The following is a 26,976-nucleotide window of genomic DNA, read 5'->3' as shown; positions in this document are numbered from 1 at the left end:
TTAAAAACAAAACACCCTCAGGGTTCAGTATTTATCTGTACAAATCAACCCTCTTCAGTGTTTTCATTTAAATGATAAAACATCACTCAGATCCTTTGATGAAAAAAACGCTGTTCATTACTCATCCCCAAGCATCCCTAAGAGAATACATTAATCCTGCCATCGGTTTGAGTTTTGCCCCCCTCACCTGTCCAGGTGCCTCAGAGTAAACAAAGGTTTAAGGCTATGTGTGTGAAACCCATTAGGTCACATAGTAAACATCTCATCTTAAGCCCTGTAAATATTAATTAAGCCCTGGCAACATTAATTAGTGTACAAGACAAAAGATGCCTGTTTGTTTGTTTGTTTGTTTGTTTGTTTGTTTGTTTGTTTGTTTGTTTGTTTGTTTTGTTTTGTTTGTTTGTTTGAACAATTAACGTGTTGATTTTTTGTGTGTTTTTGCTGTCTGTTGTCAGCTACTTTAAAAAAAAATCAAAGCAGATGCTATTTATGAGGATTTTTAATTCAGTATCAAATTAAATCCAATCCTTATTCATAATCCTCTTCCTCATTCTCGTCCGGTCCTTAATCTGATCCTCACTAGTCTTAATCTTAAACCTTACCTACACCATATGGTAACCGTTGTTGTTAAAGTGAACCAATTGAATTAGAGTAAAAAACCTGAATCGTATGCACATTACAATTATGATTTAGTTAAAAACAATGCATTATTGACATTTTGTTCTTGAAGTGAAGATTACATTTAAAGCAGTCCAATCAGGGTTTACACGTGGAAAATACTTGGAAAGAATTTAATTTTGCTTTGCTGGACCTACAAAACAGATAAAAGTAATGGATTAAAACAACTAGAATAATTTAAGAATAATTATGGTTTTTATAAGATGTTATTTTATACGGAAACAAAGATAAAGATGTTTAATATCTGTAAATTGTACAGATCTGTGCACATGAGCTACTATCTTTCTAACGATGATATCTTGTCATCTTTTTACAGAACTGTTTGCCTGATTCTTCTATTCTCCCAGTATTTGAGCAAAGTTAACCTTCCTCTCATTGCTTATAAGGACAAGAAGTGGAAAGTCTTCCAGTACCCTCTCTTCAAACTCTTTTCTGTAAGTGTATTTTATATAATTATAATTATGTCTGTATAATATAATTACGTAGGTATAGCTACCATGGGATCCGAAGGTCTGAGGCCACTATAGAAAATGCTTCTGCATTGCTGTTTAAATTGTCATTACAAATGTATAATAGCATAACAATTTGAGTGAAAATTTTAATTTCTTAAAGTACAATTCCGGCCAAAAATTAACCTAGGGCTAAATAACACATGGGTACCGAGTCGACCGTTCTATGGGATGCATTTTCATGATAATCGAATGTACCCAGTTTTAATGTTATTTTTAGTTTAACCACAGATTAGTTTATAACGCTAGTGTATGTTGCATCGAAAAAGTATGAATAAAAATCGCTAGTTAATACGACTAACAAGGCTCAAAATAGCCTCACACTAACACTGAAGCATAATTAGGGTCTCTACTTGCAAACCGAAGCATTGAGAACTTAAGTGTAAGTGTACAGACAGTTTAATAAGAAGATACTTTATAAAGACGGTACACTTCGTTTATACAAGCAGGAACCATCTTTGGAAAACAGTCTAAACTAGTCGAACCACGAACGCCGTGCTACATCATGGTCGATAGTCACAGTTCAGGTCACGTAGCACGACATTCGATTATCATGAAAACGCATCCCAAAGAACGGTCGACTCGGTACCCATGTGTTATTTAGCCCTAGGTTAATTTTTGGCTGGAATTGTCCTTTAATATTGGGTATGTCCTCATTTTGCTTTAGTGCCAAACTGGCATGAACTCCACAGGTTTGTGCCTGGTGAACCACGTTTTTGAATCCTTCAATTAAATTAGTGACCTAGAAATAGTGCAGATTTTCAGTCACACCGCCAGATGGAACGCGTAAAGATTAATAGGCCCATCTATCACTGTTTTCCATGTTCCATATAGGCTATAGTCTGTGTGTTTACACTGCTTTTTTTAAAATGGCAGGTGTCGGTGTTTCGCGTGCGTTTGGCCAATCAGCGTACACAAGCGTCACTGGTAGTTCCTATAGTGCTGGTTTGTGGTGCGTTCAAGTCATCTCGTAAAGATCTTATTTACGAGTTGAGCGCACATGAACGTCACCACAATGTCATAAATACGAGTGGGAAGCTCTGGATTTTCTTTAAGCCCCGATCTTTACAAGTTGGGGGCATGTCACTGAGAAACATTGCTAACTACCTTTAAGTTTTGTGCTATTCTGCCGTGATATTGTTTCTATTTACAGCGAAGTAAGCTAATTGCCTGCACATAATATGATGGCATTAAAATATTACAATGTAATATGTAACGATAAAGTTTGCAGTGGCATCATAAATTAATTAAAAACATAAAAAAACCAAAGCACACATTTTTTTGTTCTTCATTTTCTAGAACTAGAGTTTAAGAAACTATTTTTGTGTAATTAATTAAGAGAAAGTACCCTGCCATCTTACTCCAACGAAATTGACTTGAACGCACATGCCGTCATAAACACGACCTCCCACCTCTTAAGTACGAACTTCCCGGGAGAACTTGAATGCACCATTAGACTCTACTCTGAAGTAGGAGTTAAATTAGTTCCTCTAAAAGGAGTTCCTAGAACTAAAATCAAGAAATACCCCAGGGCTCATGCTTCCCTTGTCACATTTTACATGCTACAAATACGGATTACAAAAAGATTCCTAGCATTACTAGCCTGACATTAATTGACATGAGTGAGCTAATAAATCCAGCCTTTAAAGGTTCAAAAACAATAAAAAGTGTACTTTGTGAAGTCCATGACAAGGAGACGTAGAATGCCATATGTTTATGTATGTTGTATTTAATGTACAGGCTTTATTTGGGATGTGTGGAGCCTGGCTGGTGTGCTTTCTGCTGACATATTTCAATGCCCTGCCCTCATCCCCTCATGAGTACGGATACATGGCCCGAACTGACATCAATCTCAATGCAGTAAAAAGTGCTGCATGGTTTTATGTGCCTTATCCAGGTGAGCCACCATCAAACAGCTATACTGCAAATAACATGGGCTTTTATTTGCAACCCTGCAGTTTTTTAAAAAAGCGTAATATCGTACAGGTATAAATTCCTTTTTATTTGATTATTAAATTAATTAAGGTTTATACATGGTAGTTTCCATGACAGAGTTCAAGATAAGTCTTATCATTACTACTGGAGCTGCCAGTTTTGCGAGATTCAAATAATTATTAAACTGCAAGCACAAACTATGCAAAAGCAGCAGCCCTTCTCATTCACTCCTTTAAGTGGACTATATTAGTGGAGTAACGTAGAGAATAGTGAATGAGGGTATAGGTGCGATTTCGAGCACAGCCCTTGTTTTGGGTTGGGTTGCATAGATCGTCTCCTCTTCTGCTATTTTTCGTGTTGTGGTGGTCCGCAAACAGTGTTGCATTACTGCGCACACCCCATTCTGGATTGGAGTGTGGATCGCCTGTGACACTGTATTCATCATCTGACTGCATGCACCGATCCATGATGTCAGTACCGTGACAGTTCGGGACGAATACATGTACCGTTACACCTCTAACATATATATATATATATATATATATATATATATATATATATTAGGGGTGTAACGGTATATATATGTATATATCTATGTATATATACAAAATATGTATAAATAAAAGATTTTTTAAGTTTGATCATGTAAACATTTTTTTTATATTAAATTTTACACAATATAATTTTATAATTTTTTCATGCCAATGAAAAACATGCTTTAGATGACTAAGGACAATGAAAGTAATTTTACAAAATACAATTTTACAAAAATGTTTAGAATGTCTTTTCCATAAATAATGCTGCAGACAAAAACATAATTTGGGATGTGGTGGAAATTACATTTCAGAAAAGGTTGTGTTTTAATAGGATTTATTTCCTAAAAGTTCACAGGGCCAAACAAAAAACACCCAGATTTGTTTTCTCTTGCTTAGCTGTGAAAATTCCAGAAGAAATGATCAAATTAATCTGGTCATGAATTAAAATACCAATTCATGATAGCAAAAAGTCAATGAATGGTTTGATGCAAAGATACTTGGTTTCCCTGGAACTCAATTAAACAAACATTTTGTCAACCATCTGATGGTTCTAAATAATATATGAAAGTTGATTTTCATAGTCAATGAACATGAACGTTATTTCAACAGTACTGTCAAAGCTGGTTCCAAATTGCTGTTTGCCAGCTGTTTTTAAGACATGTATGTTAAAAAAGAAAGAGCTATCTTGAATGGTAGTGTTTCTTTCAGAATCCAGGGATGAGAGATACATATGTTCTGAGGGCATTGGTGAAAATTAATGAATGGGGCTTCTCTAATTCATCCTGAAGAACATTTAGGAATTGTCAGTCACCAGGAACCATAGTTTTCTTTGCTAGGGTCAATTGTCACTCATAAAGGTGTGGTGTATTATTGTCTATGACAGTCAGGCTTTTGAGCCCTTGCCCATTTCAGCGTGCTACCTACTCAGGTCTTTTCAGCCGTTCTGTTGTATTAAGAAATGCATTTAACACCAATTGGTCCTCTGCTATGAATCAGCTAGCACATATATGTATTTGAAACAGCTTTAAGGTTTCCATCGTTAGATAAAGCCTATTAGTTGTATCACCCAGGGGCTTACATGTTCGGGAATGTGGTATTTTAAACATCAAATAGCTTATACAGGTTTGACCCCATCAGTGTCTGAATGTTAGTGAGGACAATCAGTCATTTCGTTTGACCCGCTTAAATCCCTTGAGACATGCATGTGCTCCGGGCTGATATACAAGAATAACTAAATATGGGCCTCATATTACTGTGTGTATTTTTTACCAAAGTGTGTTTCTACTGTGTATATTGTACTACTGTGTGTATTATCCTTTTTTCTTTATAAATAGCTGTATGTATGTATATATATATATATATATATATATATATATATAGAGAGAGAGAGAGAGAGAGAGAGAGAGAGAGAGAGAGAGAGAGAGAGAGAGAGAGAGAGAGAGAGAGAGAGAGAGAGAGAGAGAGAGAGAGAGAGAGAGAGAGAGAGAGAGAGAGAGAGAGAGAGAGAGAGAGAGAGCTTTGTGATATGGTACATTATACTGCTGGAATTATGCATCAGAAGATGGGCACACTGCAGTCATGAAGGGATGGACATGGTCAGCAATACTCAGGTAGGCTGTGGTGTTTAAGTGATGCTCAGTTGGTACTAAGGGGTCCAAAGTGTACCAAATTCAAAGTGTGTTTACACCTAATTCTGACCCTACCATCTGAATGTCACAGCAGAAATCGAGACTCCTCAGACCAGGCAACGGTTTTCCAATCTTCTATTGTCCAATTTTGGTGAGCCTGTGCAAATTGTTAACTCAGTTTCCTGTTCTTAGCTGACTGGAGTGTCACCCGGTGTGTCTTCTGCTGCTGTAGCCCATCTGCTTCATAGTTCAACGTGTTTTGCGTTTAGAAATGTTTGTTTGCACACCAATAATCCCTTGTTACACCTGTAAGGGATTATTTGAGTAACTGTTGCCTTTCTATCTGGCCATTCTCCTCTGACCTGAACCCATTCTCTGTAAACCCTAGAGATGGTTGTGTGTGAAAATCCCAGGAGATAGATCAGCAGTTTCAGAAATACTCAGACCAGACCATCTGTCACCAACAACCATGCCACGTTCATAGTCACTTAAATCACCTTTTCTCCCATTTTGAAGCTGAACTTCAGCAGATCGTCTTAACCATGTCTGCATGCCTAAATCCATTGAGTTAAGTCATTGAGAAACTTTGCTTACGTATTACTCAGAAAGTCTGATTAAAATGGAATTTTGAGTATTTACTTGGCTGAAAATCTTATACAAATTTGAGTAGGAGTCAAAGCAAACATACCTTCCTGTCGCCATAACAAACTATTCAAATTTTGCTTCCTTGTGTCAATAGACAAAATGAAAAAACAACAAACAACCCAAAGTTTTCTTTTGGTTAAGTTTTCTTCAGCTTAAACAGTTAGAAGAAATGGTTTTCCTAGTAACATCATAATCTTTTTATGTTTCCACCCATACTATAAATATGTTTTACTCTCAACATGCCAATGTAAAACTCTCCCTTACATATTCCTTTTTTTTTTTTTTTTTTTTGCATCATAAATTATATTAAGGAACTTCTTACTGTCTGTAACGAGCATTTCCTCATCTATTAACTCTTTTACAGGACAGTGGGGTTTACCCACTGTGAGCGTGTCGTCTGTACTGGGCATGATGGCTGGAGTGCTGGCCTCAACAATGGAGTCCATTGGAGACTATTATGCATGCGCCCGTCTCTCTGGTGCGCCTCCACCTCCCACGCATGCTATTAACCGCGGCATTGCAGTGGAAGGCGTGGGCTGCATCTTGGCTGCCCTGTGGGGTAGTGGTAATGGAACCACCTCCTACAGTCAGAATATTGCCGCTCTAGGAATTACAAGGGTAGGATTTCTCTGTTTATTGACAACAACAATAATAATAATAACTATAACTATCTTTATTGTTGTGGCCACCAACACCAAAGCAAGTTATTCATTATATTTCAACACTTTTATATTACTATTCAACTAAAACATTGACTTGGCTTCCTGAAATCACACATTAGTAATCCATACTCGATTTTATTTTATATGGCGCTTTTCACAATACACATTATGTCGAAGCAGCTTTACAGAAAATCATTATGTTATTGTTTATACAATTTTAATATCTTCATGCTTTATACACAAATTTAACAGATTAGAGCTGGGTGAACTTATAATAAAGATTTTGTGAAAATATAAACAATCAAGCAGATTTGCTATATTCTATAGATCACTTTATGCGAGTGTACTGTATGTATGAGAATAAATTTGGATTACACTTTACAGTGATGTGAATAAGTTAGGACACCCATGCTAAAGTTGCCTAAAAAGAGGAATAAAAAATAATCTTTTGGAAATTGATCTTAATGCCTTAATTAGAAAAATGAGAAAAAACCCAATCTTTAAGGACACCAATTTTCTTTGTGAATGAATAATGTATCATAAATAAATAAATGTTCTTCCTTAAAATACAGGGTGCATAAGTCAGGACACCCCTATGTTAAATTCCCATAGAGCCAGGCAGATTTGTATTTTTAAAGGCCAGTTATTTCATGGATCCAGGATAATATGCATCCTGATAAAGGTCCCATGGCCTTTGGAATTAAAATATCCCCACATCATCACATTCCCTTCATCATACCTAGAGATTTTAAGGAAGAACATTTATTTATTTATGATACATTATTCATTCACAAAGAAAATTGGTGTCTTTAAAGGTTGGATTTATCCTCATTTTTTTAATTAAAGCATTAAGATCAATTTCCAAAAGATGATTTTTTATTCCTCTTTTTAGGCAACTTTAGCATGGGTGTCCTAACTAATTCACATCACTGTATATCATATCATAATGTAAACTATTATCTCACAGCTCTATATAAACAACCATGCAGTTGAGACTTGCTATATAGTAAATATCGCTTTACGTGGGTATGCTGTATGTATGCGGATAAAGTTGGATATATATATAGTAAAGTACACTATATTTGAGAATAAAAAATGTGAGAATGACATGCTATAACAAAACTTTATGTAGGCCTACATCAAAATTAAACTAATTTCAGATGAAGTTTGAAGTCTTCTTAATATTAATATTGCCATTTGTATATGTTCTTAATAATAGTATCACCAGAAAAACTGCATGAGGCCATGCTGCATGTTTTTTCACGTAACAAATATTTACATACATTTCTTCTCTTAAGTTTACATACATCTTGGACAATCTGCATGTGCATTAAAAAAACGTTTGGTTTTTTTTTGGTGGTGAATAAGCTTTTCATAACTTGTCATTACTGATATTTACACATATTCCAGAACATAAAATAACTAAAATATTAATGTTTCACTTTTTAAAGAGAAGTTAGTGCAGTAAATAAACAAATTTAATTCAATAAAAGAATATGCATTACACAGATATACATATAATCCCCAACCCCACAAAATCGAGAACTAATTTACAGAAATTATCCTGATCAGAATTTCAAGTTGTTTTGGTGCTTAATATTTAGTGTTGACTTCCCGAGCATCATTGATTATTTGTGGTTCCCTTTCAGTCGCTCACGTTCGACATGACGATGTAATTGGGATCACTTCAGGGAGCCCTATCAACCTCGAGTGTCTACAGAACGAGCCAATGAACGTTGGCATGCGTGAGAAGTGTCACGCGCCCCGCCCCGCAGCATGGGTATAAACAGGAAGCGGGCGCACACACTCATTAGCTTTTGTGATTAGTTCATGTTCCCATTCTGGGAATATGACTATGACAGCGCTGAGATCGAGACTCGCTTACCTCAAGGGAGGTGCAGTCCCCTCGCCTATGCCCCGATCTAGCATCTATTCTGGACCTCAGAATAGACCTACTTCTGTGCATGGTCAGGGTCAGCTGAGGATTACCGTGAGGGCTTGCCCGCCGAGGCTTACTCCGTTGGTCCCTCATGCCACACAATCCTTCTCATGGACGACCAGCCATGTCCTTTGGAGCTCCACCTGATGACCAGATGTCTATCGCAGCCCAGTCGAGAGAGCAGTTGTGCGAACACAGGGACATGGTGCTTAGTCACCTCAGCCACCTAGGGCTTTGGGTCAACTGGGAAAAGAGCAAACTCACCCCCGGGCAGAGGATCTCTTTTCTCGGTATGGAGTTGGACTCGATCAACATGACAGCGCGTACAGTCAGTATTGAACTGCGTGAGCACACTCAGACGCAGAACAGCGGCACCACTGAAACTGTTTCAGACGCTCCTGGGGAATATGGCATCTGCAGCCGCGGTAACGCTGCTTGGATTGCTTCATATGAGGCTGCTCCAACACTGGCTCCACTATCGAGTCCCGAGATGGGCGTGGCGGAGCGGCTTGTGTCGGGTCCAAGTGACTCCGCACTGTCGCCAAACTCTCAGCTTGTGGTCGGACCCTTCATTCCTGCGGGCAGGTGTTCCCCTAGAACAAGTGTCCAGGCACTCTGTGGTCACCATGGATGCCTCTGCCACCGGCTGGGGGGCCAAGTACAACGGGCATGCAGCTTCAGGTCTGTAGACGGCGCCTCAACTGCATTGGCACATCAACTGCCTCGAGTTGTATCCAGTACATCTTGCTCTTGGTCGCTTCAAAACGTCGCTACTAGGCAAGCATGTACTTGTCCGTATGGACAGCACTGCAACCGTTGCGTACATCAACCGTCAAGGTGGTCTACGCTCCCGCCGCATGTCACAACTCGCCCGCCATCTCCTCCTTTGGAGTCAGAACCATCTGATGTCGCTTCGCGCCATTTATATTCCGGGCCTGCTCAACCATGCAGCCAATGAGCTCTCACAGTAGTGGGTGCTACCGGGAGAATGGTGACTCAATCCCCAGGTGGTCCAGCTGATTTTCAGTCGCTTCGGGACCGCTCAGGTAGACGTTTGCCTCCCCAAACACGTCTCACTGCCAGTTGTTCTATTCCCTGACCGAGGGGACCCTTGACACGGATGCTCTTGCACACAGCTGGCCCCCGGGCCTAATTCCCCCAGTGAACCTTCTTGCACAGACCTTGTGCAAGGTCAGGGAGGACAAGGAGCAGGTCTTGTTGGTTGCACCGTATTGGCACAACCGGACCTGGTTCCCGGAACTAGTGCCCCTCGTCACAGCCCCTCCCTGGCCCATTCCTCTGAGAGTGGACCTGCTCTCTCAGAGACGGGGCACCCTTTGGCACCCGCGTCCAGACGGTGAACCTGAGAGTGCGGCCTTCGGAGGAGGCAGACCCAGCCCTGGCCTTTCTCTGTCCCGTCCACACTCTGCGCCTGTATGTGGACAGAGCACAAAGCCTCAGGACCTCAGATCAGCTCTTCTCTGTTACGGCGGCCAGCAGAAGGGAAAGGCTGTCTCCAAGCAGAGGATGGCCCACTGGGTAGTGGATGCTTGGCTTACGAAGCCCAAGCCGTGCCTTGCCCGCCCGGGTTGAGAACCCACTCCACTAGGAGTGTCGCTTGTTCTTGGGCGCTGGCACACGGCGCCTCGCTGACAGATATCTGTAGAGCTGCGGGCTGGGCGACACCTAACACGTTCGCTAGGTTTGATAGCCTACGTGTTGAGCCGGTTTCTTCCTGTAGAGTTCCTCCGCACCCCTTCGGCAGTCGGACGTTGCAGAGTGTCTGACGCCAGGCCTAGTGGTCGTATCCTTGTGTAACTTGTGCAAGGCTGGGTTCCATATGTGGTTATCCCTGCGGCGATCCCATATGCGTATTCTTCTAACACAATCAGCTCCTTGCCCGTGTCTTTCCCTTGGCAGAGTCCGCTCTGCCGTCACTGCCTGGTGTTGCCTCTCCCTTCTCAGGCTGGAGCCACCCCAGTGACATTCCATATGTTGCACTGCCCCTCCGGCCAGTCCATATGTGTATTCTCCACATGTTACCTCCCTTCGGGCAGGATGTGGCTTCCGCAGCGTCCCTCTCCCCTGGAAAGGCACTCTTTCCCAGTGTTATCCAAAGAGTTCCACTGTGTGGGGTTTAACGGAACAGCAGTGAACTCCCTCTACGCAGGTCTTCCGCCCCAGCCAGATGGGGGTCTGAGAGTCTTCCGTAGGGCGCTTGATGTGGCAGCAGCCTTGACGTTTTCCATGGGATCCCAATTACGTCATTACATCGAACGTGAGCGACTGAAAGGGAACGTCTCGGTTACTAATGTAACCCTCGTTCCCTGAAGGAGGGAACGGGAGACGTGACGTCCCGTCACCACGGTTGTTGACCATCACTGTACTGCCGTCACAATCTCTGCTCCTCAGCGGAAAACAATGAGTGCGTGCGCTCGCTTCCTGTTTATACCCGCGCTGCGGGGCTGGGAAGTGATCCCAATTACATCGTCACGTCGACGTCACATCTCCCTTTCCCTCCTTCAGGGAATGAGGGTTACATTAGTAACCAAGACGTTTTTGATTATGAGTTTTGAGTAATATAGGTGCCCACTGTTCTCAAACATCCTGCACTTCCTGTAAACTATTTTGGTTTTTGAGCATCCTCTGCACATTTAAGTTCTTCCCCTCTCAGGATAATTGAGGGTCTCATCCACATCTATCACCAACAGCTGCAAGCCGTCATTAATGCTCGAGGAGGCAACACATGACATGAGATTGATGTCATTTTTTGAGGAATGCTTAAACATGTGCTGTGCAGCTTCTTCAGGGCAATGCTATATAAAAAAGGTCTTATTTTAAAGATTTTTGCCAAGTGGTGTTTAAAATGTTATCAGGCAATTTCTCTTAATATAATGTATCTCTGTTCCATGTGAATGACAATTATTGCATTCCTGCATGTTCATAAATGTTTTTTGGTTTGTTTGGTTTGGGTTTCATGACAGTATTTTGGATGATTTATATTTTTGATGGCTGATCCCTACATTGTGTGCCAGGTTGGCAGCAGATTAGTACTTCAGACCGCTGGGCTTCTTATGATCATCTTGGGACTCTTTGGTAAATTCAGTGCAGTCTTTATAACTATTCCAGACCCAGTCATTGGTGGAATGTTCCTCATCATGTTTGGCATGGTAGCAGCAGTGGGTATTTCCAATCTGCAGGTATACTTGATAGAGTGTTGTCATACATTTTCATTTCATTGTTATAAAATTGTATGTCAGGGCGACTTCATCTGATAAAATACATACTAAGAGTTTGCATCTTTTGTATTTCATTTCTTTTCTTGCAGTATGTGGACTTGAACTCCTCCAGGAATCTCCTAATTCTTGGCTTATCAACCTTCAGTGGTCTTGTGCTCCCAACCTGGTTTCATTCGAATCCAGGCATGATCAACACAGGTGAATATAACATTGAAACACATACAAAATAACATCAGCATCACCTAACGTATGCAGCATTTAACCCATCAGCAAACATATTTTACTGGAGTATAAAATTTCTACCCAGGGGCGTAGCACCAATTATTGGGCCAAAGGGTCAGGCCTCTCACCACAACAAAACCCCAATACTGCTTCATTTTCACTATGATTCACAGCTTTTATTTCAAATTGTATTCATTTGCATTAAAACATTTTAATGTACTCTTAGAATATTTTCAATTAAGCCATCATTCCTTTAAAAAGACCAAGTGAAAAGTCAGTTAAAAAAACACATTACATATCATATATTTTATTGCTATAATTATCACTGTGAATCATTTCAATATCCAGGTGACTTAACAAAACAATAATTTAGCAGATTCACTCTCAAGTTGTCACTCCTGAAACTGTGAACTGTGTAGTGTGTTGGTAGCATGAAATACACAACATTTATTGAAATAGCAAATGGGATATAGCCAATAAAAAAAGCTTGCAAAATGAGCTTTCTTTAATCATTGAAGCTGTCAATAACTTCAGTCTCGGTTCTGCACTCTTGCGAAAACTCCCATTATAATCAAAGGAGCACAATGAATATCTTATTTACATCATGTTTACAAATAAAATGATTCTTCATTAAAACTCTTTGAGCTCAGGCTGAAAGAAAACTCTGCCGTTTTGAGAATTTCTGACTAAATTAATCACCTCTGATTGGTCACTGGATTCATGCGCTAAAGGTGGACAAAGTACACAACTTCCTTACTTGAGTGAAAGTATAGTTCCCTATCAGTCGCTCACGTTCGACATGATGACATAATTGGGATCACTTCAGGGAGCCCTATAAACTTCGAGTTTTTTATTCTGTTTTTTGTTTTCTACTAAAAGAGCAACACAGGCGTGACACTGTGTCCAGAATGGGCGGCTATGCTTTCCCGGGCCACCGAGAAGGTCAGGCTTGGGTGGAACCCTCCACCACGTACCGAACCTTCCCGGTTGGACGATTGTTTCTCGGGGCAGGCCGTGCATGTTCTCAGCGCGCCGCCCCGGTACCATTCTTTCCAGATGTGCATGAGGAGCTCACTCGGATGTGGACAGCGCTGTATAGTGCCAGAAGCCCTCCTGGTGGCTCCTCCCTCTTCACCACCCTCAATGGCGGAGCAGCTTAGGGGTATGTGGATGTCCCGCCGGTGGAGCGTGCCTTTGCGATGCAATTGTGTCCAGCGTCTGCTTCCTCCTGACGGGGCAATCCACGCCTCCCGCCCAAAGCATGCAAGTTTTCGCCCGGTCTTACGGCGAAGGCTTACAGAGCCTGTGGACAGGCTGCTTACGCCCTCCATGCCATGGTGTCCTGCAGGTACACCAGGCCCAGGCGCTCATGGACATGAACGAGGGTGGTTCTGACCCAGAGCTCCTCCGGGAGCTTCGTGTGGCAACTGACCTCGCCCTCAGGGTGACGAAGGAAACCGCACGTTCCATTGGTCAGGCGATGTCCGGTTGGTCCATTTGGTGGTCCAGGACCGCCACTTTTGGCTCAACCTGGCCGATATGAGGGACACCGATAAGTATCGGTTCCTGGATGCCCCTCTGTCCCAGGTTTGTTTGTTCAGCGACGCGGTCGAGAGCTTTGCCCAGCAGTTTTCGGCCCCACAGAAGCAGACGGAGGCGATCCGACACATCATGCCCAGCAGACCACTGCTGCTCCCAGCCAGCCGCAGACCCTCAGTCCGCTCGTCACCGAGGTCGGCCTCCCACGGCATCCTCCGCTCCCGCTAAGCCTCAGCAGCAGCCATCATCCAGGCCTCAGCGTGGAGCAAGCCGCAGGAAGTCAACCCCACATGTCCAGGCCGCTGCTAAACCAGGAGGCCAGCGGAGGTGCAAATGACCCTAAGACGGGCGACCCAAAGATGGATCAAGTTGCTCTTCAGGAGATGGTGAACGTGCCGCTCCTTCCCCCGGTGGAGGGCCGGGCGGAGAATCTTTTGTTTCCTTTTCTTTTCCAATTCACTCAGACCCCACTCCCGGTCACTATGCCGTCCGAGTGGGCTCCCTATATTCAACCGCGCTGCCCCACCGCAGGTACATTTGTGGTGCCGTTGGTCCCGCTTGCTCGGTGTCTGGAAGCTTAGCTTACGCTTCCCAGCCCGTCTCGCTGGCTCAACCGCATTTTCCGATTTAACACTCCTACCACCCCAATAAAAGAAGTACACTATGTGTGTCCATTCATGCACATTTGAATCAAGTGGTCTGTAAATACAAAAAAAACCCTAGTTATACAACCATAACTGTATAACTGCCCAACAGCAATACTGATTTAACAAACAGCACAACAGAAATACTTATTTGCCATGAAAACAAAACTTTCAAACCATTACTTGTGACAATGATACTGTCTCTCACAGATCACTATCGTACTAATTGTCAAACGTCATGACACATTACCCTACAGGAGTGATTACTGATAGGCTGTCTGTCACCCGCAAAAAAAAACAATAATGTTTTAGAGACGGAAAAAATCATTCCCTGAGTAACATAACTTCTTTCTTCTCATGGACTTTGACAGAAATTTAGTGGAGTAAAAAGTACGATATTTGTCTTTCAAATGTAGTGAAGTTCAAGTAAAAAGTTTCCAGAAAAAATTATACTCAAGTAAAGTACAAATACTAAAAAAGTATACTTAAGTACAGAACTGAAGTAAATGTACTTCGTTACTGTCCACCTGCTCAGAGTTTTCTGTGATTGACTACAATGCTTAACGCTTCAAATACACAAGTTGTAAACGTTATGTTTTGTACTCTCTTCAGAATGCAAACATGAACAATCAGTTTGAATGCAGCCGCCTATCAACAGGTATCTAATTAAGAGAGACTGGTATCGTCACATTTTTTCAATTTCAGTATCCACTTTGTACCAAAGTACCGGTATCTTTGACAACACTACAACACTGAGGTAAAGGGGTAGGAACAGTTAGTCCTCTCATAAGGCTCACCATTCCTCCACAAAAATAAAACAAACTAGAAGTTGTTTGCCCTCCTGCAGCTTTCTTTTCCTCTCTCTCTGCTTCTTTGTTTTTTGATAACCTGATGTAGACGTCATGTTCTGTAGTAAACTGTAAACTGAATTTAAACAACAGCACCAGACAAGACCAAACCACTTTGCCTTTTCCCTTTTGGCACAATCTGTAGGGCACCCAGTTTATGAGTATTCAGCATCTGTGCTGGTGATATCCGACTGCTCTGTTTTAGAAAGACTGTTGGTAATATAATACTTGAACACATGGATACCTTATAGTGTGGCCAGATCAAAAGAAACGAAACCTGGACAGCAGACAAGCGTTTGCATGTGATGTTAACCCGATCTCACAACACATAACCTGATGACTTCTGTTATGGTTTCAAGAAGCATTCACACAAAATTAAGTTTAATTTTGTTTTGTTGAATCTTGATGGCTTTGATATAAATGTTCAATAAGTTTTCTCTGAAACTGAGTATAGTTGAGCCATACCTACTGCATTTTTCCAAAATATATACTTAATTGTATATATATATGTGTGTGTGTGTGTGCGTGTGCGTGTGCGTGTGTGCAGGATGAGGCCGAGGGCCATGAGAGAGCGGCGCGAGGCCAGTGGCGTGATTACTAATGAGCACCACCTGCCTCGTACCATTCTCCCACGGCCCTCGGCCTCGTCCTGCTCGCCACAATATATATAATGCATGTATGTGTGTATGTATCTATACAGTCATGTGAAAAAGAAAGTACACCCTTTTCAATTATATTGATTTGCGCATCAGGACATAACAAAAAAAATCATCTGATCTTTAGCAGGTCTTAAAATTAGGTAAATACAACATGTGACATTTTACACAATGTCATTATTTATTTAACAAATTAAAGTCAAAATGGAGAAGCCATGTGTGATATTTAACAGCAATAATTTGAAGTAATCATTTTCTTTATGTCTTTATCAGTCTCTCAAGTCATTCTGGAGGAATTTTGGCCCGCTCTTCTTTACAGTGTGGGCATCTGTTTATGCACAACTCTCTTTAGGTCGGTTAGCATTTCAATCGGGTTGTGGTCTGGACTTTGACTTGGCAAGTGCAACGCCTTCATTCTCTTCTTTTTTTAGCCATTCTGTTGTAGTTTTGCTGGTGTCCTTGGGATCATTGTCCTTTTGTATGACCGAATTTCTGCCAACCTTTAGCTATAGGACAAATGGCCTCACATTTGACTGTAGAATAATTTGGTGTATAGAGAGTTTATGGTCGACCCAACGACTGCAAGGTGCCCAAGCCTGTGGCAGCAAAACAAGCCAAAATCATCACCCCCCTCCACCACTGTGGTTGACAGTTGGTATGAGGGATTTGTGCTGATATGCTGTGTTTGGTTTTTGCCAAATGTGATGCTGTGAATTATTGCCAAATATCTCCCCTTTGGTCTCGTCTGTCCAAAGAACATTGTTCCAGAAGTCTTGAGGTTTGTTCAGATGCAACTTTGCAAACCTAAGCCATGCTGCCATGTTCTTTTTAGAGAGAAGAGGCCAACCCTTCCAAACAAGCCATACTTGTTCAGTCTTTTTCTAATTGTACTGTCATGAACTTTAACATTTAACATGTTTACTGAGGCCTGTAGAGTCTGAGATGTAGCTCTTGTTTTTTTGTGCACTTTCATGGTCTTTGCATGGTCTAACACACACATCTGACCTTAACTAAAAAGTTAATAAAACTAATAAAAAAAATAACTAATACATTAAAAAAACTATTACAGTCTGAACTCCTTTGCTGCGCATTAGACGCAAATATTGCTTCAGCTACTGAACAGGGCAAGAAACGTCTCGGTTACATATGGTAACCCTCGTTCCCTGAGGGAGGGAACGGAGACGTAGGTCATGACTGACCAACAGGAATCTCGCTAGAGAGGCCAATCTACTTCGAGTGAAACTAAAATAAGCCAATACACATTGGCGTGCAATCATTTGCAACAGCTGTGCAGCCTCGCAGCGCGGGTATTTAACAAGCAGCTGGTGCGATTGCACACTAGTTTTTTGCTGAGGAGCCAAGCCGGAAAAAGCTGGCCGCCCCGGCGGGCGGCAGCAGATGTGGCAACGGGACCTACGTCTCCGTTCCCTCCCTCAGGGAACGAGGGTTACCATATGTAACCGAGACGTTCCCTATCGGTCAGTCACTACAACGTAGGTCATGACTGACCAATAGGAATCCCTACCAAAGCACCACAGCTGCTGCACCCCATCCAGCGCCCCCATGCAAGCCTCTACACCTTCTTGCCTGGAAGGACGATAGGCGGAGGCTTACACAGAGTGAGTCTGACACTGTTGTTCCGTGATAACCCATACAGTGAGATATTGGATAACACTGGGAAAGCGTGCCCTTTCTGTTTAGGAAGGAACGCTGCGGAAGCCACTTCTTCAAAGAGTTATGTGGAAATGCATATGGACTAGCCCGAAGGCTGTACTGCATATGAAATAATGGGTGACTTAGCCCAAGGGAAAGACACGGGCTTCCGATAGGAGCAGCCGTGGAATATACACATATGGGATCCCCGTAGGGTCACACATATGGAACCCAGCCCAGATCCGGTTCTCAAGGATTCAGCGGATAAGGGCCTGGCGCCGGACGCTCCGCCAAGTCCGGGCTGAGGGGTTATGGAGGACTCGACAGGTTTTACTCTGGAGCAATAAGGGTGCACAGTAGGGTGCAGCAAGCCGACAGAGCCAGACCTCTCAGTGCTTCTACCCGTCTAGGGTGAGAACACGGGAGGAGACCGGCTCTACACGTAGGCTATAGTATCTAGCGAACGTGTTAGGTGTCGCCCAGCCCGCAGCTCTACAAATATCTGTTAGCGAGGAGCCACGTGCCAGTGCCCAGGAGGATGCAACGCCTCTCGTGGAGTGTGCATGCAACCTGAGCGGGCAGGGCACGCCTTGTGCTTGGTAAGCCAAGGCGATGGCATCCACTATCCAGTGGGCCATCCTCTGCTTGGAGACAGCCTTTCCCTTCTGCTGGCCTCCGTAACAGACAAAGAGCTGGTCTGAGGTCCTGACGCTTTGAGTTCTGTCCACGTACATACGCAGAGCGCGAACGGGACAGAGCAAAGCCAGGGCTGGGTCTGCCTCCTCCAAAGGCAGCGCTTGCAGGTTCACTACCTGGTCTTTGAAGGGAGTGGTAGGAACCTTGGGCACATAGCCAGGCCGGGGTCTTAGTACCACGTGGCTGTCACCCGGCCCGAACTCTAGGCACGATTCGTCGACCGAAAATTCGTGCAGGTCTCCTACCCTCTTGACAGAGGCCAGTGCAACCAGCAGCAAAGTCTTCATGGAAAGAAGCTTTAAGTCTACTGACTGCAGAGGCTCAAAGGGAACATCCTGAAGTGCTCGAAGCACCAGGGAAAGATCCCAAGAGGGTATGGAGGGGGGTCGAGGAGGATTTAATCGTCTTGCCCCCCTAAGAAACCTGACGACCAGGTCGTGCTTTCCAACTGCTTTGCCATCTATGTGGTCGTGATAAGTTGAAATAGCGGCAGCATGTACTTTGAGGGTGGAGGGAGACAGTCTACGCTCCAACCCCTGCTGCAAGAAGGAAAGCACAGACCCTATCGGACATCTTCGGGGGTCTTCTCGGCGAGAAGAACACCACTCGACGAACAGGTTCCACTTCAGGGCGTAAACACGTCTCGTGGACGGCGCCCATGCTGAAGTGATGGTGTTAAGTACCTCAGGGGGTAAGTCACCTAAAACCTCCGCGTCCCGTCCAGGGACCAGACATGGAGTTTCCAGAGGTCTGAACGCGGGTGCCATAGGGTGCCCCGTCTCTGAGTCAGAAGGTCCTTCCTCAGAGGAATGGGCCAGGGAGGGACTGTCACAAGGAGCATGAGTTCTGGGAACCAAGTCCGGGTGGGCCAATAGGGAGCCACCAGAAGGACCTGCTCCTCGTCCTACCTGACTTTGCACAGTGTCTGCGCAAGTAGGCTCACTGGGGGAAACGCATATTTGCGAAGGCCCCGGGGCCAGCTGTGTGCCAGTGCGTCCGTGCCGAGTGTTCCCTCGGTCAGGGAGTAAAACAGCTGGCAGTGGGAGGTCTCTGAGGAGGCAAACAGGTCTACCTGAGCCTCCCCGAACTCTCTCCAGATCAGCTGAACCGCCTGGGGGTGGAGTCGCCATTCTCCCGGGAGCACAGCTAGTGATAGCTTGTCGGCCACACGGTTGAGCAAGCCGGGGACATACATGGCTCGAAGCTACCTCAGATGCTTCTGACTCCAGAGGAGGAGATGGCGGGCGAGTTGCGACATGCGATGGGAGCGTAGACCACCTTGACGGTTGATGTACGCAACGGTCGCAGTGTTGTCCGTACGAACCAGCACGTCCCTGCCCTGTAGCCGTCTTTTCAAGCGGGTCAGGGCGCGATGTACTGCTAGCAACTCGAGGCAGTTGATGTGCCAATGCAGTTGAGGGTCCGTCCACACCCCTGACACTGCATGCCCGTTGTACGTGGCACCCCAGCCGGTGGCAGAGGCATCTGTGAATACCACAGCATGCCTGGACACCTGCTCCAAGGGGACTCCTGCCCGCAGGAACGCGGGGTCTGACCACTGATTGCCACCCGGTGAGTGCCATGATGCCACGCCCATCTCGGGACTCGGCCGTGAAGCCAGTGCTGAAGCGGTCTCATATGTAGCAGGCCGAGCGGGGTTACCGCTGATGCTGCTGCCATATGCCCCAGGAGCCTCTGAAAGAGTTTCAGTGGGACCGCATTCCTGCCCTTGAACGTGTTCAAGCAGTTCAGCACTGACTGAGCACGCTGCTCTGTGAGGCGCGCTGTCTGGGCGACCGAATCCATACCGAGAAAAGAGATCCTCTGCACAGGGGAGAGTTTGCTCTTTTCCCAGTTGACCTGAAGACCCAACTGGCTGAGGTGCCTGAGCACTAGGTCCCTGTGTTCGCATAGCTGATCTCGAGAGTGTGCTAGTATGAGCCAGTCGTCGAGATAGTTGAGGATGCGAACGCCCTGTTCTCTCATGGGAACAAGGACCCTCTCCGTGACATTCGTGAAGACACGGGGGGACAGGGACAGCCCGAAGGGTAGGACTTTGTACTGATATGCTCGACCCTCGAACGCAAAGCGCAGAAATGGCCTGTGTCGAGGAAGAATCGAGACATGAAAGTATGCGTCCTTCAGGTCGATCGCTGCAAACCAATCTTGGGGACGGATGCATTCGAAAATGCGTCTCTGCGTGAGCATTTTGAACGGTAGCTTGTGGAGGCTCCGATTCAAAACTCGCAGATCCAAGATCGGCCGTAACCCACCACCTTTCTTGGGTACAATGAAGTAGGGACTGTAGTGCCCTGACCTCATATCGGCTGGAGGGACCGGCTCTATCGCATCCTTCGCCAGTAGGACTGCCATCTCTGCACGCAAGACATGGGCATCGGCTGCTCTCACTGTAGTGGAGTGGATGGCCCGAAACTTGGGGGTACGCCGGGCGAACTGAATCGCATAGCCGAGCCTGATGGTTCGAATGAGCCAGTGAGACGGCCTGGGGAGTGCTAACCAGGCTCGCAGAGACCGTACAAGTGGGACCAAAGGAACCGTAGGCGTACCCGGAGTGGGGCAGCGAGGTGGAACACAGGGACGCGGCTCGGGAGGCTCTCTCTGGGAGGCGGCCCGTAGCGGGGTCTGAGTGTGCTGTGCAGCACTTACCTGGTTCCACGGGGCAGGAGGTGCGGGAGGCGGCTCGGTGGCGTTCTCGGACCGTACGTAGCTGCCGGCTGGCGATAGAAGAGGTGGATGAGAGTGGTAAGGATTCCGACCCCCCACTGCTCTCCGGGCCCTCTTCGGACCCAGAGATGATAGAAACTGCTCTTTTATTGAAAATTTGGGTACCGCTGGTTTTGAGGCCAGCGGCGGAACACAAACAAAACGAAACAAAGGATTTTCCACCCGGCCCTCTTCCGGGGGAGGGAGCGATGCAGTCATCGTCTCCTGGAGAGCAGTCCCTTCCACCTTTGGGTCGCCCGTCCTAGGGCCGCTTACCTTTGGCTTTGCCGCCCCTCTTGGCGGGGGCCTGGACGGGCAGGGCGCCCTGCCTGCGACTGGCTCCACGGTGCCGCTTGGATGGAGGCTGCTGCTGTAGCGCGGGAGCAGGGCAAGACGCAGGCGGACGCCCACGGCGACGAGCAGACCGAGGAGCCGCGGGTGGTGGGGTGGAGGCAGCAGCTGACCGCCGCAGCAGGATGTGTTTAATGGCCTCAGTCTGCTTCTGTACAGCCGAGAACTGCTGGGCGAAGTTCTCGACCGCGTCGCTGAAGAGGCCGGTCTGGGACACGGGGGAGTTAAGGAACCTGATCTTGTCGGTCTCCCGCATGTCAGCCAGACACAGCCAGAGGTGGCGTTCCTGGACCACTAGTGTGGACATCGCACGACCCACTGACCGCGCAGTGATCTTCGTCGCACGAAGCGCGAGGTCAGTTGCGGTACGAAGTTCTTGGAGAACTTGTGGATCATGACCACTCTCGTGCAGTTCCTTCAGTGCCTTGGCCTGATGAACCTGCAACAACGCCATAGCGTGCATGGCAGAGGCAGCTTCCCCACAGGCCTTGTAAGCCTTGCCGGTCAGGTCCGACGAGTACTTACAGGCCCGGGAAGGAAGACACGGTTCTCCACGCCAAGTGGAGTTAGGGCACAGTTGCATAGCAACGGCCCGTTCCACTGGCGGGATACCCGCGTATCCCTTAGCTGCCCCGCCATCAAGGGTGGTGAGGGAGGAGGAGCCACCGAGACGGTTTCTGGCAGTAAAAGGTGCCGTCCACGTCCCTGTGAGCTCCTCATGCACTTCCGGGAAGAAAGGCACTGGGGTGGGTTGCTGAGAACCAGCGCGCGCCACCCCGAGATACCAATCGTCCAACCTCGAGGGCTCGGGACACGGTGGAGGGTTCCACACGAGCCCGATCCTGTTGGCGGCACGGGAAAGCATGGCCATCATCTCCGGGTCCGACTCGGGCACCGCTGACACACCTGAAGGAGGCAGCGGCTCCGAGCCGTCGTCCGCGGAGAGGTCTGACCCACCCTCCGATGCAGCGATCGACATCTGGTCGTCGCAGGGAGCGCCGAACGAAACGACTGGTACACATCTCGAGGATGGTCCAGAACGTTCCGTTGGCAGCTCAACTGGTTGCGGAGCATGAGAGGAGTGAGGGTTCCTAGGGGGTTGGTTCCCCGAAGGAAGCGCGCTCACTGTAATCCTCAGGTCACCCGTGTCACTGCCCGTAGCAACCCGCGAAGGGGGGTTGGAACGAGGTGCAGGCACGGGGACTCCGCCCCTTTGCAGGAACGTGAGTCTCGAACTCAGCTCCGAGATGGTCATCTTCCCACAATGGGTACATGACTAATCCACGAACGCTGCCTGTGCGTGTTCGAGGCCCAGACACACAATGCAGCGATCGTGACCATCCCGCGACCCCAGGTAACGACCGCATCCAGAAACACACAGATAGAATGTCATCTTGAAAAAGATGCAAACTAACTGTGTAAGCTCTTATAGAGACTGCTCTCCTTGGTGCTGAAGCACGCAGGGGAACGGTCACGGCGAACACAGACAGGAATGTGCACCTGTCTGTGCGCGATTCTCTCTAGCTGGTCTTACCAGCCGTGAAAACGGCCGTTGAGCGCTTTAATCGCGCACCTTACCAGCCGTAAAAACGGCCGTTGAGCGCTTTAACCGCGCACCTTACCAGCCGTGAAAACAGCTTTTTTGTTTGCTCAGTTTTAAAACAACAAACAAAGAAGAGAGAGAGAGAAGAGAAAAAGACCGCTCGCGCTGCTGTGCTGTCACGCCCGCACCAAAGTGGAGAGATCCAGAAGAGGCTTGCTTTCAAATTCACTCTGTTCAGCATACGAATTGCTTGGCTCCGAAGCAAAAAGCTAGTGTGCAATCGCACCAGCTGCTTGTTAAATACCTGCGCTTCGAGGCTGCACAGCTGTTGCAAATGATTGCACGCCAATGTGTATTGGCTTGTTTTAGTTTCACTCGAAGTAGATTGGCCTATCTAGCAAGATTCCTATTGGTCAGTCATGACCTACGTTGTAGTGACTGACCGATAGGGAACAGTAGTTCCTTGAGATCTCATTTGAGAGTCTATGTGGCGGGTCACTCAGTGCAAGTGGCGCATCCCGAGCTTATCCACAGTGGTAAGAAGCATTGTCTGGACTCCTGAGGTTAGGGCGACTTATCTGCCAATCCTCTTTACAAGTCTCTGTTACTCTGCTGTAATCTCCTCCCTTCGCTTCAGTGCAAACCTTTTGTGTGAAAGCCAGCGTTCCCCCTTCGACACTCGGCCCATTGCACTCTTTCGATAATCTTCGTCCTGAGTGTTGGGTTAACACTGCTTAAAATTTGGGGGGGGGGTTCATCTCCATAAGTCTTATAGTGATTCATCAGGGGCTCTTTTAAGCAGTTTATTGATAGGTTTTCAGGAATTAGTGATCTAAGCTGACACATTGAACTCCTGACCTTGCTGCGTTGGTCTCGTCAGATGGATGTTAATTGGTCCAAGAATATTTACCCTATTAAGACATAATAATAAGCTATCTTATACCAAGAGTTTTTACGCCCACCCGTTGACTTGCATATATATATATATATATATATATATACACACATGCATTTGGCATCTGTCACTGTCCGCCCAGCTCTTTGTGACCTGAATGGTTTGTATCTGTCAACAGGCATAAAAGAGTTGGATCAGCTCATTATGATTCTCTTCACCACCCACATGTTCATTGGTGGATTCTTTGGGTTTGTTTTGGACAACACAATACCAGGTAAGTCGTTATAAAGTATGACTTTATAAAGTATGACTGTTGGGCATGTAAATCCGCAGGGGCACGCTGTGGTCAAAAGGTTTAGCTAGCGCGCTGTTACGCCTTTGTACAGGCTCTTCGGAAGCTATATGAAACTCACTATTCAATAAAAATGACATCTGTGAACACAACAGGAAATGCTAAGGAACACTCCAAAAGGTAATTTTTGCAGTGATGTCATGGAAGGAACCATTTTTTGGTGCCCCAGAGACCCTTTCAATTAACAGTTCTTAAAAGAATCATTTTTTTAGTGTAAAGAACATTTTAGTAATGTACAGAATATTTTTCCACTATAAAGAACTTTTTGTCCAATGGAAAGATTCGATGGATGTTAAGGCCCGTTCACACCAAGAACGATAACTATAATGATAACTATAATAGCGTCCACACCAATAGCATTCTTTTGCACACTTTAAATGCTCAAGCTCTTAATGGAAAAAAAATATTATTAAAGTGTATCCAACAATATTGTTCCTCTGTGACATTGTTGTTATAGTTGTGGTGTAGACTCTGCTATTTTACATTAGAATGATTTTTAAAACTTTATTGTTAACCTTATAGTTATCGTCCTTGGTGTGAACAGGCCTTTAAAAGGATTTTCGTGGAACTAGATGCCAATAAAAAAAAAACCTGAAATCTATTTAAATGAATGTTTGCATTATGAATAGATTCAAAATATCTGCTTTTTCTTCTAGTTGTGTCAAAGTATTGTTAATATAAATAATAAAAAAATCATGTCTTTTTCCTTAGGAACCGAAGAAGAAAGAGGAATAAAGAGCTGGAGGAAGGTTGAAGTAGGATCTAAAATACACATGACCGATCATTCCTGTTACAATCTGCCTTTCTGCATGAACTTTATTCAGAGGTTCAAATTGCTCCACTACCTCCCATTTCTCCCATCAGTTGAGTCACAGGAACTGGGAACGCATCTGTAGCACCGTACCTTACTGTGGTGAGGCTTGGTTTTTGAATGGCACATTCCAGGCAAGAGGTGAGCAACATTCAAGCCCGGCTCCAACGTTTTAAGCTCACTAGAATAAGAGTTCACCCTATAACCACAGAATTGCTCTAATTTGTCATTGGACTCATACAACATTTTCACTCATTGGACATTGAACACTCATTGGACATTTTCAGCTATTTTTGGATTTTTAAATTACATGAAAGTTCCTCAAAAGCTCCTACCAATTTTCATTATTATTTATTGTCGATGTCGGGTGGAAACCTGTATGTCCAAAACGACTAGTTTTCAGGAAATGGAAAAAAATATATATAATATATGTGGCTTTATATATGGTCAGACACTTGCATGTGTTATTTATGTTATTTACATTTACCAAAATCAAGCACTAATGGAGTTAAAAGGTTTTTGACTAGCGAGTTTTGGAGAATTTCAGACATGTGTTTTGTCTGTCATTAGAATGGGCGCATCTGAGGCATTACGTTTTCATCAACTTACAGTTTATTGTAACTATGTGGACGCTCTGTTTTTTTCTGTCATTTGGCCAAAATCTCATGTTATAAAAGATGAAGTGCTTAGCACAGACTGACAGTATTGTCTATGACTCAATGACAAATGCTAGACTAGAGGTCGACACAATAAGTTTTCTGTCAAAGAACTAGCTGCGACAAAAGCCTACTGTTTTGTCACCTTGCGTCGACTGCGTCTGGGCCAAAATAAAGGTTTGCTTACCATTTTGAAGATCCATCATGTTGATCAGTTTCTTCATTTGAGGCGGCTCATGTTATGAAAATATTTCCGTATTGGAATGCTGAGATAAGATGGCGTAAAATTAGAACAGCCTTCTGTCAGTGCCGTCTTGAATTTTTTGCTTGCTGTCATCACTTCCGCTTTTATCGTTCGCAAGGAGGCTAAGCAGCCAATCAGAGCTATCGGTCTTACAGACAGCCCCGGCGGTAAACTGGCACAAAAGTGAGCCAACGGCCCTGTCCCAAATGGCACACTCCAGACTTGTGGACTTCCTCAGAGTCCACACTTTGGTGACGTCATGTAGTGCAGACCTATAGGGCCCTTGGCGCGAGTCCACGAGGGCACATTGAGAGGTATTTTTGGGACAGACTTGATCGTCACGTCGGAAATAGGAAGACGGTCTGATTGTTGTTATGGACAGGGTCTGCAGGTTCGGGGAAATATGCTATTGTTGTTGTTGTCACATATGACTCAGTAAAGCCCTGACATTCAGTTCTATTTATTTAATGAATCATAATGCGATCGTATTATTTAGCGAGCTATTATTAGCCTATGTTTGAGACACCAACCACTAACCACAAAATGGAAGGACCGTTTTCTTCTCAGCCATGTTAACAATTGTCCGTGAGCGAAATCTCCACCCATCCATTGTCTGATTGGCCTTTCGCAAGGATTCCTGGGTAGTTAAAGTGTGTGGAGCCTGCATCCATGCGGGTTTTGCGGAAGATCGCTTCAAGGGTACAAAGGGGGCGCTGCTGAGCACACTTCAGAGCGTTTAAATGATGAATGGTACGGCCTACGGACTCGTAGACTCAGCGAGCACGCGCAATGTAAGTCCACGAGACCGAGAAGTCCACATGAAGTGCGCCATTTGGGACAGGGCCAACCTGTGAAACACACTGCATAAACTAGCCCGACAGACGTGCACCGATGGCCGACCGCTGACATATATATATATATATATATATATATATATGGTATTTCTTGAGTACAGAAAAAAACAGTTCTTTATTTACCCTTACATTGCAAACTAGCAGCGATGGTCCAAAATGTGAACCCTACTTCATTCAAGATTTAGGCAGGGAGGAGTTATGAGGTTTAACCGACAGTTTCAAGTTCAAGTTCTTTAATAGGCTACTTTTCATTGGATAAATATTTGCAAAACCCACAGACAGATAGTAATGATTAATAAGAAAAAAATTAAAATGGTTTCTGCCTGACAGCAACGATATATATATATATACAGGTCCTTCTCAAAAAATTAGCATATTGTGATAAAGTTCATTATTTTCCATAATGTAATGAGAAAAATTAAACTTTCATATATTTTAGATTCATTGCACACCAACTAAAATATTTCAGGTCTTTTATTGTTTTATTACTGTCTTAAAAAATTAGCATATCATGAAA

General features: G+C 44.8%; 1 protein-coding gene across 5 annotated transcripts in view; it reads left to right on the top strand.

Moving 5' to 3' along the window:
• Nucleotides 1–25,714, top strand: part of LOC143720835 (solute carrier family 23 member 2) — a 51,929-nt gene extending 26,215 nt beyond the window's left edge. For all 5 annotated transcript variants that reach the window (XM_077210705.1, XM_077210708.1, XM_077210706.1 and 2 more), the window contains 7 exons: nt 995–1,112; nt 2,928–3,084; nt 6,296–6,549; nt 11,568–11,732; nt 11,861–11,969; nt 23,721–23,816; nt 24,606–25,714. In XM_077210705.1, coding sequence (XP_077066820.1) covers nt 995–1,112; nt 2,928–3,084; nt 6,296–6,549; nt 11,568–11,732; nt 11,861–11,969; nt 23,721–23,816; nt 24,606–24,790 — 1,084 coding nt within the window. In that variant the 3' untranslated portion in view covers nt 24,791–25,714. The remainder of the gene's footprint in view (nt 1–994; nt 1,113–2,927; nt 3,085–6,295; nt 6,550–11,567; nt 11,733–11,860; nt 11,970–23,720; nt 23,817–24,605) is intronic.
• Nucleotides 25,715–26,976: the final 1,262 nt, after the last annotated feature.

Source organism: Siphateles boraxobius, unplaced genomic scaffold (assembly GCF_051911475.1).
Source record: "Siphateles boraxobius isolate OS27281-9 unplaced genomic scaffold, OSU_SipBor_1 65, whole genome shotgun sequence".
In the NCBI taxonomy this organism is placed as follows: Eukaryota; Metazoa; Chordata; class Actinopteri; order Cypriniformes; family Leuciscidae; genus Siphateles; species Siphateles boraxobius.
This window is presented reverse-complemented; position numbering and strand designations above follow the sequence as displayed.